Here is a 12,559-nt window from a genome sequence, read left to right as displayed (position 1 = left end):
GAATGGTCCTACAGCCTGACTTAGCTTCATTCAGTCCGTAGCACAGAAGAGCTGTGTTGTCGTGTTGAAATTTAAAGGTAATGAGCCGACATATGCAGCGTTTACAATGAATGCTGTCTCCTCGGAAACATTGCCTTTAAATGTTCATCTTGCTGTAAGGCTAATATGCTGCACTATGGATTGAGTTCAGCCCTTACTCCCTTTAGTACTCAAGCATGGACTGAGAAACTCTCCACTTGTTTCATAGGCCACCTTTGAAAATACAATAAGTAGCAGATTACGGTGCACAGCTGAGAAGTTGAAGTTGTGACTATGTTATGGAAACAAACATCTACATATGTAAATGTTCAGAATGTATTCTAGAATGTCATGCCGGTCCAGAGAAGAAAAGAGAGGAGGATGGTGTGATGGGTTTATTGTGATTTGCACCCGTCTCTCGCCAACCTGGCCATGGTGAGTATATTGAGGCAGTGTGTTTTTGGATATCAAACCTGCTCCCCTCATCACTGAGTTTACAGTCAGGTCTTCATTAATAAACACACATTGACCACACGTACATTCATTCACAGGTATAACATGAAACACATAGCAAAGTTACAAGACTGACTTTACATACAAAATGCAAAGAAGCATGCATTCCTCAAGTTGAGTGACTTCAATACAAGTGTGAAAATGTTCAAATGGAAGCAGTAAGGTCCCTGGTTGACAATAACTTCATTTAACCAGGTAAGTCATGAGAACACATCTTTTACAATAACAACCTGACCAAGACCATAAGCCTACAGAACACTGTCTAGTTGGTACAACTTGGGAGTTTCCACATCTAGAGAAAATAGATGGTAATAAGGTCCACCTCATCTTCCAATGGGTTTATGAGTGCAGGGAGTTAAGAGGTCAGGATATTATAAGCAGTGGAGCTCATCATTCACATTGTTATTGAGGACGAGACACGTTCTATGATAGGCGGAGCTAGCAATAATAGAAATCATGTAAGGTTGGTGCAGGAGTACAGATATGAAAAAGTTTAAATGTCATACACAACTCAAAAACACTTGATGTTGGGATAAAGTTCTGTTGTGAATGAAACAGAGGCCTTTTTATCAGCATTGATCTAATGCTACTAAGTTTGTGAACACAAAACTAACCATCTATTGCACTGGAACAATTCTCTTGACAGCCTGTAAAACATCTTCATTCTCCACTTTGTTGCCAAACTCCTCCTCCCTGTGCTCCAGAAGAATTCCCTAAGGAAAAAGTACAATTTAAAAAAAGGGACCTACATAATACCAAACAAGCTCACAACACAATGTAACAACAATGCTGCTGCTCTTGGTTTATGTGTTTGTATCAATATTGTCCTGGAGGACTTCCTTCCCTTGTCTCTGCTCATGGCCACTGATTACTGAGTTGATAACAGATAGTGTTTGTGTGCCTCATCTGCTGCACTTGATCCTTCATGGTTGAGTCTCTCCCCTCATACATGTGTCGGCAGTTGGACTCTAAAGGTGTCAGCATGCTTCAGTTAGGCTGGCACCCAGCAGAGTGCTAGCATTCTCCCTTAAAACCTCTTGATGCTAGGGGTCATATTTTTAGACGGACTATTTCTCAGGTCTAGATCGTAGAATATGCATATAATTTACAGATTAGGATAGAAAACACTCCAAAGTTTCCAAAATATTGTCTGTGAGTATAACAAAACTGATTCTGCAGGCGAAAACCTGAGAAAATCTAACCCGGAAGTGATTTATTTATCTTTTTAATCTGTGTTTCCTGGCCCGTCTTTCTTCCATTTAAAGGGGTATCAACCAGATTCCTTTTCCAATGGCTTCCTCAGGCTGTGACCAGGCTTTAGACATATTTTTCAAAATAAAAGCCTGAAACTGAGCGAGATCTTTCGAAACTAGTCAGGTGTCCTCTGATTAGTTCCTGCGCGCGAGAGGGGTAGCTCTCCATTTTCTTTCATTGAATAGGTTACGGTCCGGTTGAAATATTAGCGATTATGTTTGTTAAAAACAACCTGAGGATTGATTACGAACATTACGGATACTTTTTGGAATTTTCGTCGAACGGAACGAGGCTTTGGTTTTCTGAACATAACGCGCAACCCAAATGGCATTTTTTTGTTATAAAAGTAATATTTATAGAACAAAAAGAACATTTGTTGTGTAACTGGGAGTCTTGAGTGCAAACATCCGAAGATTATCAAAGGTAAGCGATTAATTTTATTGCTTTTCTGACTTTCGTGACCATGCTAATTTGTGGCTAGCTGTTGTAGCATTGATTGACACACACACAAAAGCTTGGATTGCTTTCGCTGCAAAGCCTATTTCCAAAATCTGACACGATAGGTGGATTAACAACTAGCTAAGCTGTGTTTTGGTATATTTCACTTGTGATTGCATGTTTATAAATATTTTTTGTAATATTTTGCGCCCTGCAATTCAGCGGTTGTTTAAGAAAATGATCCCGCTAAAGGGATCCGTAGCGCAGAGAAGTTAATAGACCTCTGCTTAAAAAACGAGAAAAAAAGCAGCAATAGTACTGTTTGTCCATTTTGAGACACTGTAGCCAGTATACATTACAGTTCCTCAAAATAGTCCGAATTAATCTAAGATAACTCAAGAAAGCTGTCATTCATTTTTAAGTTTTTTGCCGAGGAGATCTTAGTTAAATGTAAAATTTGAATGAAAACGAGTCATCTTTCGTTGAATGACAAAGACTTTATTGGAGAATCCCTACTGTTGACCAATCACAGACGAAGGGGAGTAGACTTCGGCTTGCCTCAAGAAAAAATTGTGCCCCCGAACAGCCGAAAAAACGCTTACCGAAGTCAAAAATGAATAAAAACGCCACAAAATGTCGTCATATATGCACAAACTCTTACTGTTTCGGCTGGGAAGAATACAGACACCTTAACAGCTCCAGTTAATAATTCCCAGCTGTGGCTGAGCATACTCCATTGATGCACAGCCGTGTGTGGGGTACCTGGTTCCCCGCTCCGATGACAAACACGCCTCCCAGGACGAAGCCCTCCCCCAACATGTTGCCCTGGTAACCGGCCTTCCAGGCCCGCATGAAGTTCTGCCACACCCCCAGACGGATGAAGCCCAGCCCCCCCATCTTCCTCTGTATTGGGCCATAGAAGTGGTGCTGCAAAGAACACAAGTAAACCAATCAATCAACGGAGAAAAGAAAACTCAAAACTCAGGCACAGACAATATCTACACATGGTTCAGCTCCTCTCCTTCATAGCAGGCTTGTGTAGAAATCTATTCAAACATGTTCACAGTTCATTAAGGCCAGTGCAGATGAAGGAATGGAGACAAGGAGAGGAAGCCTTTGTTAGACTATTGAGATGTACCCATAGTCAAGTCCGTCTCACCTTCTATAGACTATTGAGATGCACCCATAGAGTCAGGGTGTTTCTCAAAATGCATACTACCATGCTCCGAGCACACATATTGAGCATGGGAGGGTCGGAGTCAAAATCAAAGTATGCGAAACGGAGCACGGCGGACACTTCTCTAATGCGTACTCCGTTTGTACAGTTGAAGTCGGATGTTTATATACACATTAGCCAAATACATTTAAAGTTTCAGTTTTTCACAATTCCTGACATTTAATCCGAGTAAAGATTCCCTGTCTTAGGTCAGTTAGGATCACCACTTTATTTTAAGAATGAAATGTCAGAATAATAGTACAGAGTGATTTATTTCAGCTTTTATTTCTTTCATCACATTCCCAGTGGGTCAGAAGTTTACATACACTCAATTAGTAATTGGTAGCATTGCCTTTAAATTGTTTAACTTGGGTCAAATATTTTGGGTAGCCTTCCACAAGCTTCCCACAATAAGTTGGGTGAATTTTGGCCCATTCCTCCTGACAGAGCTGGTGTAACTGAGTCATGTTTGTCGGCCTTCTTGCTCACACACACTTTTTCAGTTCTGCCCACAAATTTTCAATAGGTTTGAGGTCAAGGCTTTGTGATGGCCACTCCAATAACTTGACTTTGTTGTCCTTAAGCCATTTTGCCACAACCTTGGAAGTATGCTTGGGGTCATTGTCCATTTGGAAGACCCATTTGTGACCAAGATTTAACTTCCTGACTGATATCTTGAGATGTTGCTTCAATATATCCACATAATGTCCCTTCCTCATGATGCCATCTATTTTGTGAAGTGCACCAGTCCCTCGTGCAGCAAAGCACCCCCACAACATGATGCTGCCACCCCGTGCTTCACGGTTGGGATGGTGTTCTTTGGATTGCAAGCCTCCCCCTTTTTCCTCCAAACATAACAATGGTCATTATGGCCAAACAGTTCTATTTTTGTTTCATTTCTCCATGTGCAGTTGCAAACCGTAGTCTGGCTTTTTTAATGGAGGTTTTGGACCAGTGGCTTCTTCCTTGCTGAGCAGCCTTTCAGGTTATGTCGATATAGGACTTGTTTTACTGTGGATACAGATACTTTTGTACCTGTTTCCTCCAGCATCTTCACAAGCTCCTTTGCTGTTGTTCTGGGATTGATTTGCACTTTTCACACCAAAGTACGTTCATCTCTAGGAGACAGAACAAGTCTCCTTCCTGAGCGCTGTGATGGCTGCCTAGTCCCATGGTGTTTATACTTGCGTACTATTGTTTGTACAGATGAACGTGGTACCTTCAGGCATTTGGAAATGGCTCCCAAGGATGAACCAGACTTGGAGGTCTACAATTTTTTTTCTGAGGTCCTGCCTATTTCTTTTGATTTTCCCATGATGCCAAGCAAAGAGGCACTGAGTTTGAGGGTAGGCCTTGAAATACATCCACATGTACACCTCCAATTGACTCAAATGATGTCAATTAGCCTATCAGAAGCTTCTAAAGCCATGACATCATTATCAGGAATTTCCCAAGCTGTTTAAAGGCACAACTGGAATTGTGATACAGTGAATGATAAGTGAAATAATCTGTCTGTAAACAATTGTTGGAAAAATTACTTGTGTCATGCACAAAGTAGATATCCTAACCAACTTGCCAAAACTATAGTTTGTTAACAAGAAATTTGAAGAACAAAACAAGAAACAACAAAATTACACAAAATGTTTTGAAATCAATACCATTTGAGCTGAAGCGAGAGAAAATACACTTCAACATGTTCACATCTCATAAAGTACTGTAGTCAGGCAACATACTTTATCTTAATACGTTAATAAATACATGCTGTGTTAATTTTGGCATGTTTACCTGCCTACGTACCGGAGATCACAAGCCCATAATAAGTCAATAGGGCTAACTGGCAAGCTAGCCACGAAGAATTGTTAGCTAGCTAATCACGAAGAATTGACATAATATTTGTTTTAGGTCATTATCTGGTTAGCTACATATTTACGATGCGCATAGCTGATATTTATGAGGTAAACGGTTGCTTTGTGTATATCTTGTTTTGTCACTTTTGCCATTCTTGTCCTGGCTGGAAGATGGTTCAGTGAATGGGTAAGTTAAGTCCATAGTAAGTCAATAGGGCTAGCTAGCTAGCCACAAAGAATTGGTAGCTACCCACAAAAAAATGTACATCTAACTTGCATAACATTAGTTTTAGGTCATTTTTGTCTGTTAAACTAGCTGGATAGCTAGATTATTCAGATTCACTTATACCTAGCTGTAGTTGTGAAGTAAAACATTTTCTTTGTGTATATCTTGTTTTGCCTATTATTGCCATTGTCCTGGCTGGAAGAAGGTTCAGTGAATGAGGAGATACAGCGCGAGAAAATACAGTAGGGGTGTACCAGTGCTTCTCAAATGTATCGTTTTATGCATTCTCCACATTCTCGTCCTCACAAGAACGTAGTCAAGAGAACGTGGTGCACTTGGAGCATGATAGTGTGGAGCACGGTAGTATGCATACTGAGAAACACCCAGGGTCTCACCTTCTCGTCTACATAGATGTCCCCAGCGAAGTGCGGTCGGAAGTCCTGGATCTCCGTGCCGATGTTCTCCTTCACCACGGCAACTAGAGGGACCCCGAGATCCTCAAGCTGGGTCTTCAGAGAGGACAGCTTGGAAGCTTCCTACACACACAATTAGTACAATTTCATTAATAGGATGGGGTCTTGTTTATTCTCCTGATGCATACAGCGGAATCTACACAACAAAAACATATGGTGTGGAATATAGACTTGATTTAAGACAATTTCTGACATTTTGGATGAACTTTCCCTGTAAGTAAAAAAGCTGACTATACTGTATAGTATCAGTGACATTACTTCACCTCTCTGCACAAAAATCATCCGGGCCGTCGTACAGCCATGACGACTGCTCCCGTCTTCTCCCACAGAGCTTTGGCCTTTATGGTGTTCTCATCTGCAGGACACACACATATACGCAGGTGATGCATTGGTACCTGGGCTCTGCAGTGTGACAATTTTGGTCGCATATGTTCCTAAATATTTTGCTGTGCAACCTGGATAAAAACTATTCTTGGAGCACCAGTGTGCCTAGACCATTTTTTTTTAACCACCCAGATAATAATTGTAATAATTAGGCTTTGCTCTACCATTGTTTCCGAGTGTCGCAGGAAAAAAGCGAGCGGATATTCGTTAGCATATTATGGACCACAAAATGCCTTGCTCAGAGCTATGCAAAAGATATTCAGAGTTCTATAAACTCTGAGATTTCAAATCTTAACAGCTGCCATGTTGGCCCCAAAAGCTCTAACCTTGCTACATTCTAGTATGAATGTAAATCAGAATGTCATTGTCATACTGTAGAATGTTTGGTGCCAATATGATCGACAGTTTTCTGCACTTTCCAGCCATGCCCAGTAGGTGAAGTAGGTGAACCAGGGCCCTCGTACCGTCTCCAGTGGAGCGGAGGTCTGCGTCCTCCAGGTACTCCAGCGAGGCCTGGGCAGCCTTGGTCAGACACAAGTCAGTGTTGGCCAGAAGGATTCCAACGATGGCAACTCCTAAGGCCCCCAGACCCAGAGACCACATCCCCATCTCAAACAGCTCCACCTCGAGGCCGGAGGACAACCCTGCAGCCAAAAAAAAATAACAAACATGATTATCAGAGTGATTTATTGTTCTTAGGGAAGGAGAAACTAAGAGGAACCAGAGCCTAGAGAAGAGGGCCGGTCTTCTTACTCTGTCATGCCACACGTACATGTCTAATGATTTCTGGTACTGTTAGATAACGGTACTTTACTGTTAGCGAGAGGCAACATTCCTAGGCATGGGTTAGGGGGTGGGAAGGTCAGGGTCACTGATATAGGCCATAAGACAAGTAAAGGGAACTAGCCTATTACAAACTCCATGCAATGTGTCACTAGAGTGAGATAATGTAATGCTTCTTGCCTGATTTGGGCTTGTTAGGGTCAGGGCTGGATGAGGCTGTGCTGAGGTGAAAGTCTTTTAGACAAGGGAGTCTGGCTGTAGGGTTCGTCTGGCTAGAGGGCTGTCTGTTGTGAATGGCACCCCCCAGAGGCAGGGAAGAGATGTGCAGAGTCTGAGATATCCTCCATCTGGCCCTTAGGGCTTTAGCGGAGCGTCTGGAGAGGGCCTGGACCAGTGCCAGGGCCATGGTGACTGTATAAACACAACCTATCAGAACTTTCTCTGACTCTTATAAAACAGACGTTCTCTGAAGAGACAACAAGAAAAACAGAAGCCTTCATCGTGAGCGTGAAATCACTCGTGTTTGAAAGATAGCATGGGAACATGCAACTACTGTTAGGAAGTAGTGACCGATGTTCAAACAGTAGGCTAAAAACGATGTTTTTGCTTATCTTTTCAGAGACAGCCTAGGTAGGGCTGGCACAATTACCATATAACCGTGAGTTATGGATGAAGACCATCATGAAAATAAATTAACCTTCATAACCCCCCCAAAAAATATATAAAAATACAAACAGCTGACTGAAAAGTGTGACAAGTTGAATGGTAAACTGATGGGTACACTCAATGGCTGCGTGGTATTGTGATGCAATATTTGACATGGTAATATAGGATGTTAATTAAAATGTTAAAGGTTGACTCAGCGAAATGACATTGCCATGAGCAGCACCGCAGATATTGAGATGAGCGAGATGCAAGACTTGGCTCTCACACAGTCACACACAGTATCTGCGCATGTGCATGGGTTCACTTCACTTTGCTCACAGCGTGGAGGCCAGGGCACCAAAACATCGGAGAAGTTGAGCCTCACACTTCAACCCTCTTAGTTGTAGCGGAAATTGACCCACTATGCTGTTTACTTTCTGGATCTACATCATATTGCTGAGTTCACCTTTAACTGATGTGGCTCATGCAATGGAATTTATTTGTGGTAATGTCAGTTGAGTTGAATCAACAAATCACAGCACAAATTCCAACTTCTACTTCTTGCTTTGCGCCTCGCAATGGCCACCAGTCCATCCATTATGCCATCATTGTGCTTGTTCGACATTGCAGCCGAAGGTACAGATAACTGCCGCCTTACGGATCTACAAAGAACCTTGCATCATAATGAACTACTCATTATTATTTGTAGATCAGTCACAATTTAACCATGATACATTTCGATTTTGATCCTCTCCAACAAGGCCAACAACTTGAATGGGGTTGCCCATTATATTTCTATGGCTGCACGTGCAGACAGGAGCAGAGGAGAAAAAACTTTTTTATTTTGCTAATCGAACGTTTATTACGGTGACTGAGGTCATTTGGCTGGCCAATAGATGCTGTAAAGAGGTCAATGGACCGCAGACCTCGGGGGATAGAAGAAGGACGCTAGATTGGCGCACATTCAACAATTCTGATCTAACAAAGTGGATATTCGTTTTTTTAGCTGTAATGCAGGTAATTGGTGACGATGACATGAACATGTATTGGGGTTGACATCCATACAAGCATTATACTCCGATTTTTACCGAAACATAGTGTGAAATACACATAAACAATAGCTTAAATTAGGAGATTCTGGATTTTTCCCACACGCATTTCCATGTTCTGGTCGAGTTCCATTAACCTCTTTACCTCATTTTTTACCGTCATCCAAAAATCCACGACTGTCACAGTCCTAAGCCTGGGGCATGTAGTTTAAATGTGTACAGTGGGCCGTTGACTAAGAAAAGGAAGAACTACACTTTCACTGTGTGTAAAACTTTCACTCTGGTCAGTATTGTCTGGATGGGTCAGTTCAGTACAGTAATAGTATATTATAGTTCCGTACATTATATTTTACTCAACTCTAGTGTGCTGTACTAAACTCTATTCTTCTGTACAGTTCAGGACTGTACTCAACTTTTTTTTACTGTACTGTGCCACCCACACTTGTGAAACATAGACATCTACGATTGCTTCAAAAACGACTTATGTGGACGTTGAAATCAAGGCCAGGGCAGACTGACCATATTTCAACGTCCATGGATGTCCGGTGTCGGTCGGTACGGATGCTGGTTACAGCAAATTGAAAGAGAGAGATGACATTAACCGGAGAGACAGAGAGCGAGAGGTGACATTAACCGGAGAGACAGAGAAAGAGAGAGAGGTGACATTAACCGGAGAGACAGAGAGAGAGAGAGGTGACATTAACCGGAAGACAGAGAGAGAGAGAGGTGACATTAACCGGAGAGACAGAGAGAGAGAGAGGTGACATTAACCGGAGAGACAGGAGAGAGAGAGGTGACATTAACCGGAGAGACAGAGCGAGAGAGAGGTGACATTAACCGGAGAGACAGAGCGAGAGAGAGGTGACATTAACCGGAGAGACAGAGAGAGAGAGGTGACATTAACCGGAGAGACAGAGAGAGAGGTGACATTAACTGGAGAGACAGAGGTGACATTAACTGGAGAGACAGAGGTGACATTAACTGGAGAGACAGAGAGAGAGGGATGGGTTGTCCAGGCTGTTTTCAATTTTGCTTTGACCACCAGACGACAGAAAGATTGAAAAAAAAAAAAACTGTTATGATTTGGTTCAACCAATTTGATTCAACCAAATAGATATCAGTAAAAACACTAACTAATTGATAGGTCTACCTTTACTTGTTACTTCTGTTAACTTTCATTATTGTCCCTCATGAGGGAGAGAAATTAGAAAATATCTTAAAGATGAGTGTGTTTTTGGTAACGGAATTTCAAGGCACAGGGCAATGTTTCTTAAACTTACACAAGGCAAATACTTTATCCAAACTAAATATAAGTGTTGATATTAGTTGGCAGGGGTCTTTACTTCAACATTATTGTGTGTTGATGTACAGAGATGGGTAAGCTGACAACGTCACGCTTCAATGAGGCAGAAGTCTGCGTTGTTGTGTTTCTGGACGGTCAGACAGCTAGCAACAATGACAAGAAACTGCCATGTGGGGAATAGTAACTCCTTTCAGCTTGTTAAATCTTGTTCTTGATACCATGTCTTGTTTTTAGGTGTTTTGACTGATTTCATGTCAATGCTAATATGGCAAAAATAAATTATAGCTAGCTAATCAACAACTAGCAATGTATTTGAGCGACAACAAGTGGCTCATTGAGCAAATGTATTTGTTTTCAATGAACATTGGAGACTGAATATAGTTGACATGTTGCAAACAATCTAACCAACCCAGTCTGTTTTGCCCCATAGTTGTGCACTTGTGGGTTTTGTTGCTAAACAACCAACCCGTCTATTTCCAATACATTTTAAGACTTTTTCTGGTAGATGTATTCTAAGACTCCTTTTCTATCTGTTTGGCTATCGCTTATATCAAAGCCGCCGCTTATTACTTATATTTAGGATAGAAAATGGTTGAACATCTTATTTATCAAAAATATAATCTCTTAGCTTTCATTGGTCACCAGATTTGACATTCTCCTATGAACTTCACATGTTGGTGCTCATGGGTCCTTTTGGAAATGACCTTAGGCATTGTTTAATGAATGACAGCAAACCTATTGGTCTACATTACATTTCCTCACGAAACTGATGGGCATGACTAAGTTACAAACATATGAACTGCTCCATTTGTTGTGGCTTATCTTTAGACCATCAAACTGTACTGGGCTGTTAGTCACAGTATGTGGTTATAAAGTTACGGGTGTGACACACATACACACCCTAATGTCTCAGACCCATAGCTTACATGGCTAATCCTCCTTCCCCTTGTATAAGCAAGAGGGGCCTTAACATACAATGTTAGACTGTACACAGTGAATCATCAGTATAGTCAACTGAGGATAATTATTAGTAGTCTATATGAACATGAACAAAATACTGTTACTGTATTGTCAGGGCTTGCTTAGACATGGCTTTTTCAACATATGGATCATTCAGTTATTTTCCATTTTCTCTGAACAAGAGTCTGAATGGTCCACCAAATGCTTAGGYCTACATGCATGCAATATATGTGAAACCAAACAACACAAACCTACACGTATGGTCATTCTAAAAAATACTCAAATTCCATTTTCAAACATCGATTCATTTATCAAACAATCACCCACTGAAGGTGTGCACTCATTTACCTCAAGTTCAGCTCATTCAATCCCAAGTACTCTGTTCTGCACTTCACCGTGACTTGACAGTCTTGACTAACTACTGCAGTGTGACTTTCCCTTCTCAGAGTGAGGACAAAGGCCTGAACCCTAATGAGAACAGCAACCAATAGACTACCTGGCAGCCGCCCATGAACTGATTGAGTGGATTCCATATAGATAGATAGTGGAAAGGAATGTTTACATTGTAACTGTAAGCTTAGCTATACTGATTTATAGAGTGACAATGAGTTGAGAAACGGACTGTTATTATTGACAACGAAAATATGAGAACATAGGATCGATTATCGTGACAAAATTTAAATGGAAAGTAGGCTAGTTACAGATCTGAATATTAACTGAATTCTGCACCTTCTTATTCCTTGTCTTAGAGCGCTTATTTCAAATTGAGTGACATAAATTATTAAAATGTGGCTTCCCATGCAAACCCTTTCGAGACAATTTTGCAGCGCTCAACTGCCATGCAATTTGACATAGATAGCTTGCCTATTTGATAAGTAACCTTGAGGTCCACTAAAATACAGACAATCATGTTGACTGATAAGTGGCATTATAAAGTACACTTTACTAGCTAGCTAAATCTATGTTGGCATTCTTTGATTAATGGATTAAATAGGCCAAGTATAAGTTAGTAATAGCAATGACACTTAACGTTAGTTTGTTCACTTTGTAGACCACATTTGGGCTAGCCATCTGGCTATCTAGGTTAACGCTAGCTAGCTACATGATGACGTTAGCTTGCTGATTGAAATAATGCTCGCGACAAAATGTTTAACAATATTTCAAATAATGTATAAAGGAATGATACTCACAAATATTGTGTTGAAGGAGAAGAGTGCAATTGACGTCTCCGGTCAAAATATCTAAATTTGGCGTAGGTGTATCAGTTGATCAAGATAAATGGATTAGTCATTGCAGGGAAACTAATCGCACAAGATAACACGGACCTTGGACACAAATCAAGTTTATTTTTGTACAATAAAAACAGGTTGACAGATTAATTGTTGTGAAAAAAAATGATACACTGAGGTGTAATGTACCGACAATGCGTGTCCACACACACACACACCAG

The 12,559-nt window shown here is 41.0% G+C and overlaps 1 protein-coding gene across 5 annotated transcripts; it reads right to left on the bottom strand.

The window, feature by feature from the left end:
• Positions 1–398: 398 nt before the first annotated feature.
• On the bottom strand, positions 399–12,407 carry LOC111951929 (peroxiredoxin-like 2A). Of its 5 annotated transcripts, none has more exons than XM_023970289.2 (7): positions 12,300–12,407; positions 7,333–7,563; positions 6,834–7,013; positions 6,249–6,340; positions 5,908–6,048; positions 2,986–3,150; positions 399–1,244 (listed from the first exon to the last, which is right to left on the bottom strand). In XM_023970289.2, the coding sequence occupies exons 2-7, from the start codon at positions 7,556–7,558 to the stop codon at positions 1,149–1,151; spliced, it is 900 nt and encodes a 299-aa protein (XP_023826057.1). In that variant the 5' UTR covers positions 7,559–7,563; positions 12,300–12,407; the 3' UTR covers positions 399–1,148. The 5 variants fall into 5 exon arrangements, with proteins under 5 accessions (XP_023826057.1, XP_070291110.1, XP_070291111.1 ...); XM_070435009.1 differs by having other exon boundaries at positions 7,333–7,618; positions 12,300–12,381; XM_070435010.1 differs by lacking the exon at positions 12,300–12,407 and adding an exon at positions 11,458–11,528.
• Between the last annotated feature and the right edge of the window lie 152 nt (positions 12,408–12,559).

Source organism: Salvelinus sp. IW2-2015, linkage group LG25, assembly GCF_002910315.2.
Source record: "Salvelinus sp. IW2-2015 linkage group LG25, ASM291031v2, whole genome shotgun sequence".
NCBI classification, from domain to species: domain Eukaryota; kingdom Metazoa; phylum Chordata; class Actinopteri; order Salmoniformes; family Salmonidae; genus Salvelinus; species Salvelinus sp. IW2-2015.
The sequence above is the reverse complement of the archived record's forward strand: the minus strand, read 5'-3'. Positions and strand labels throughout refer to the sequence as shown.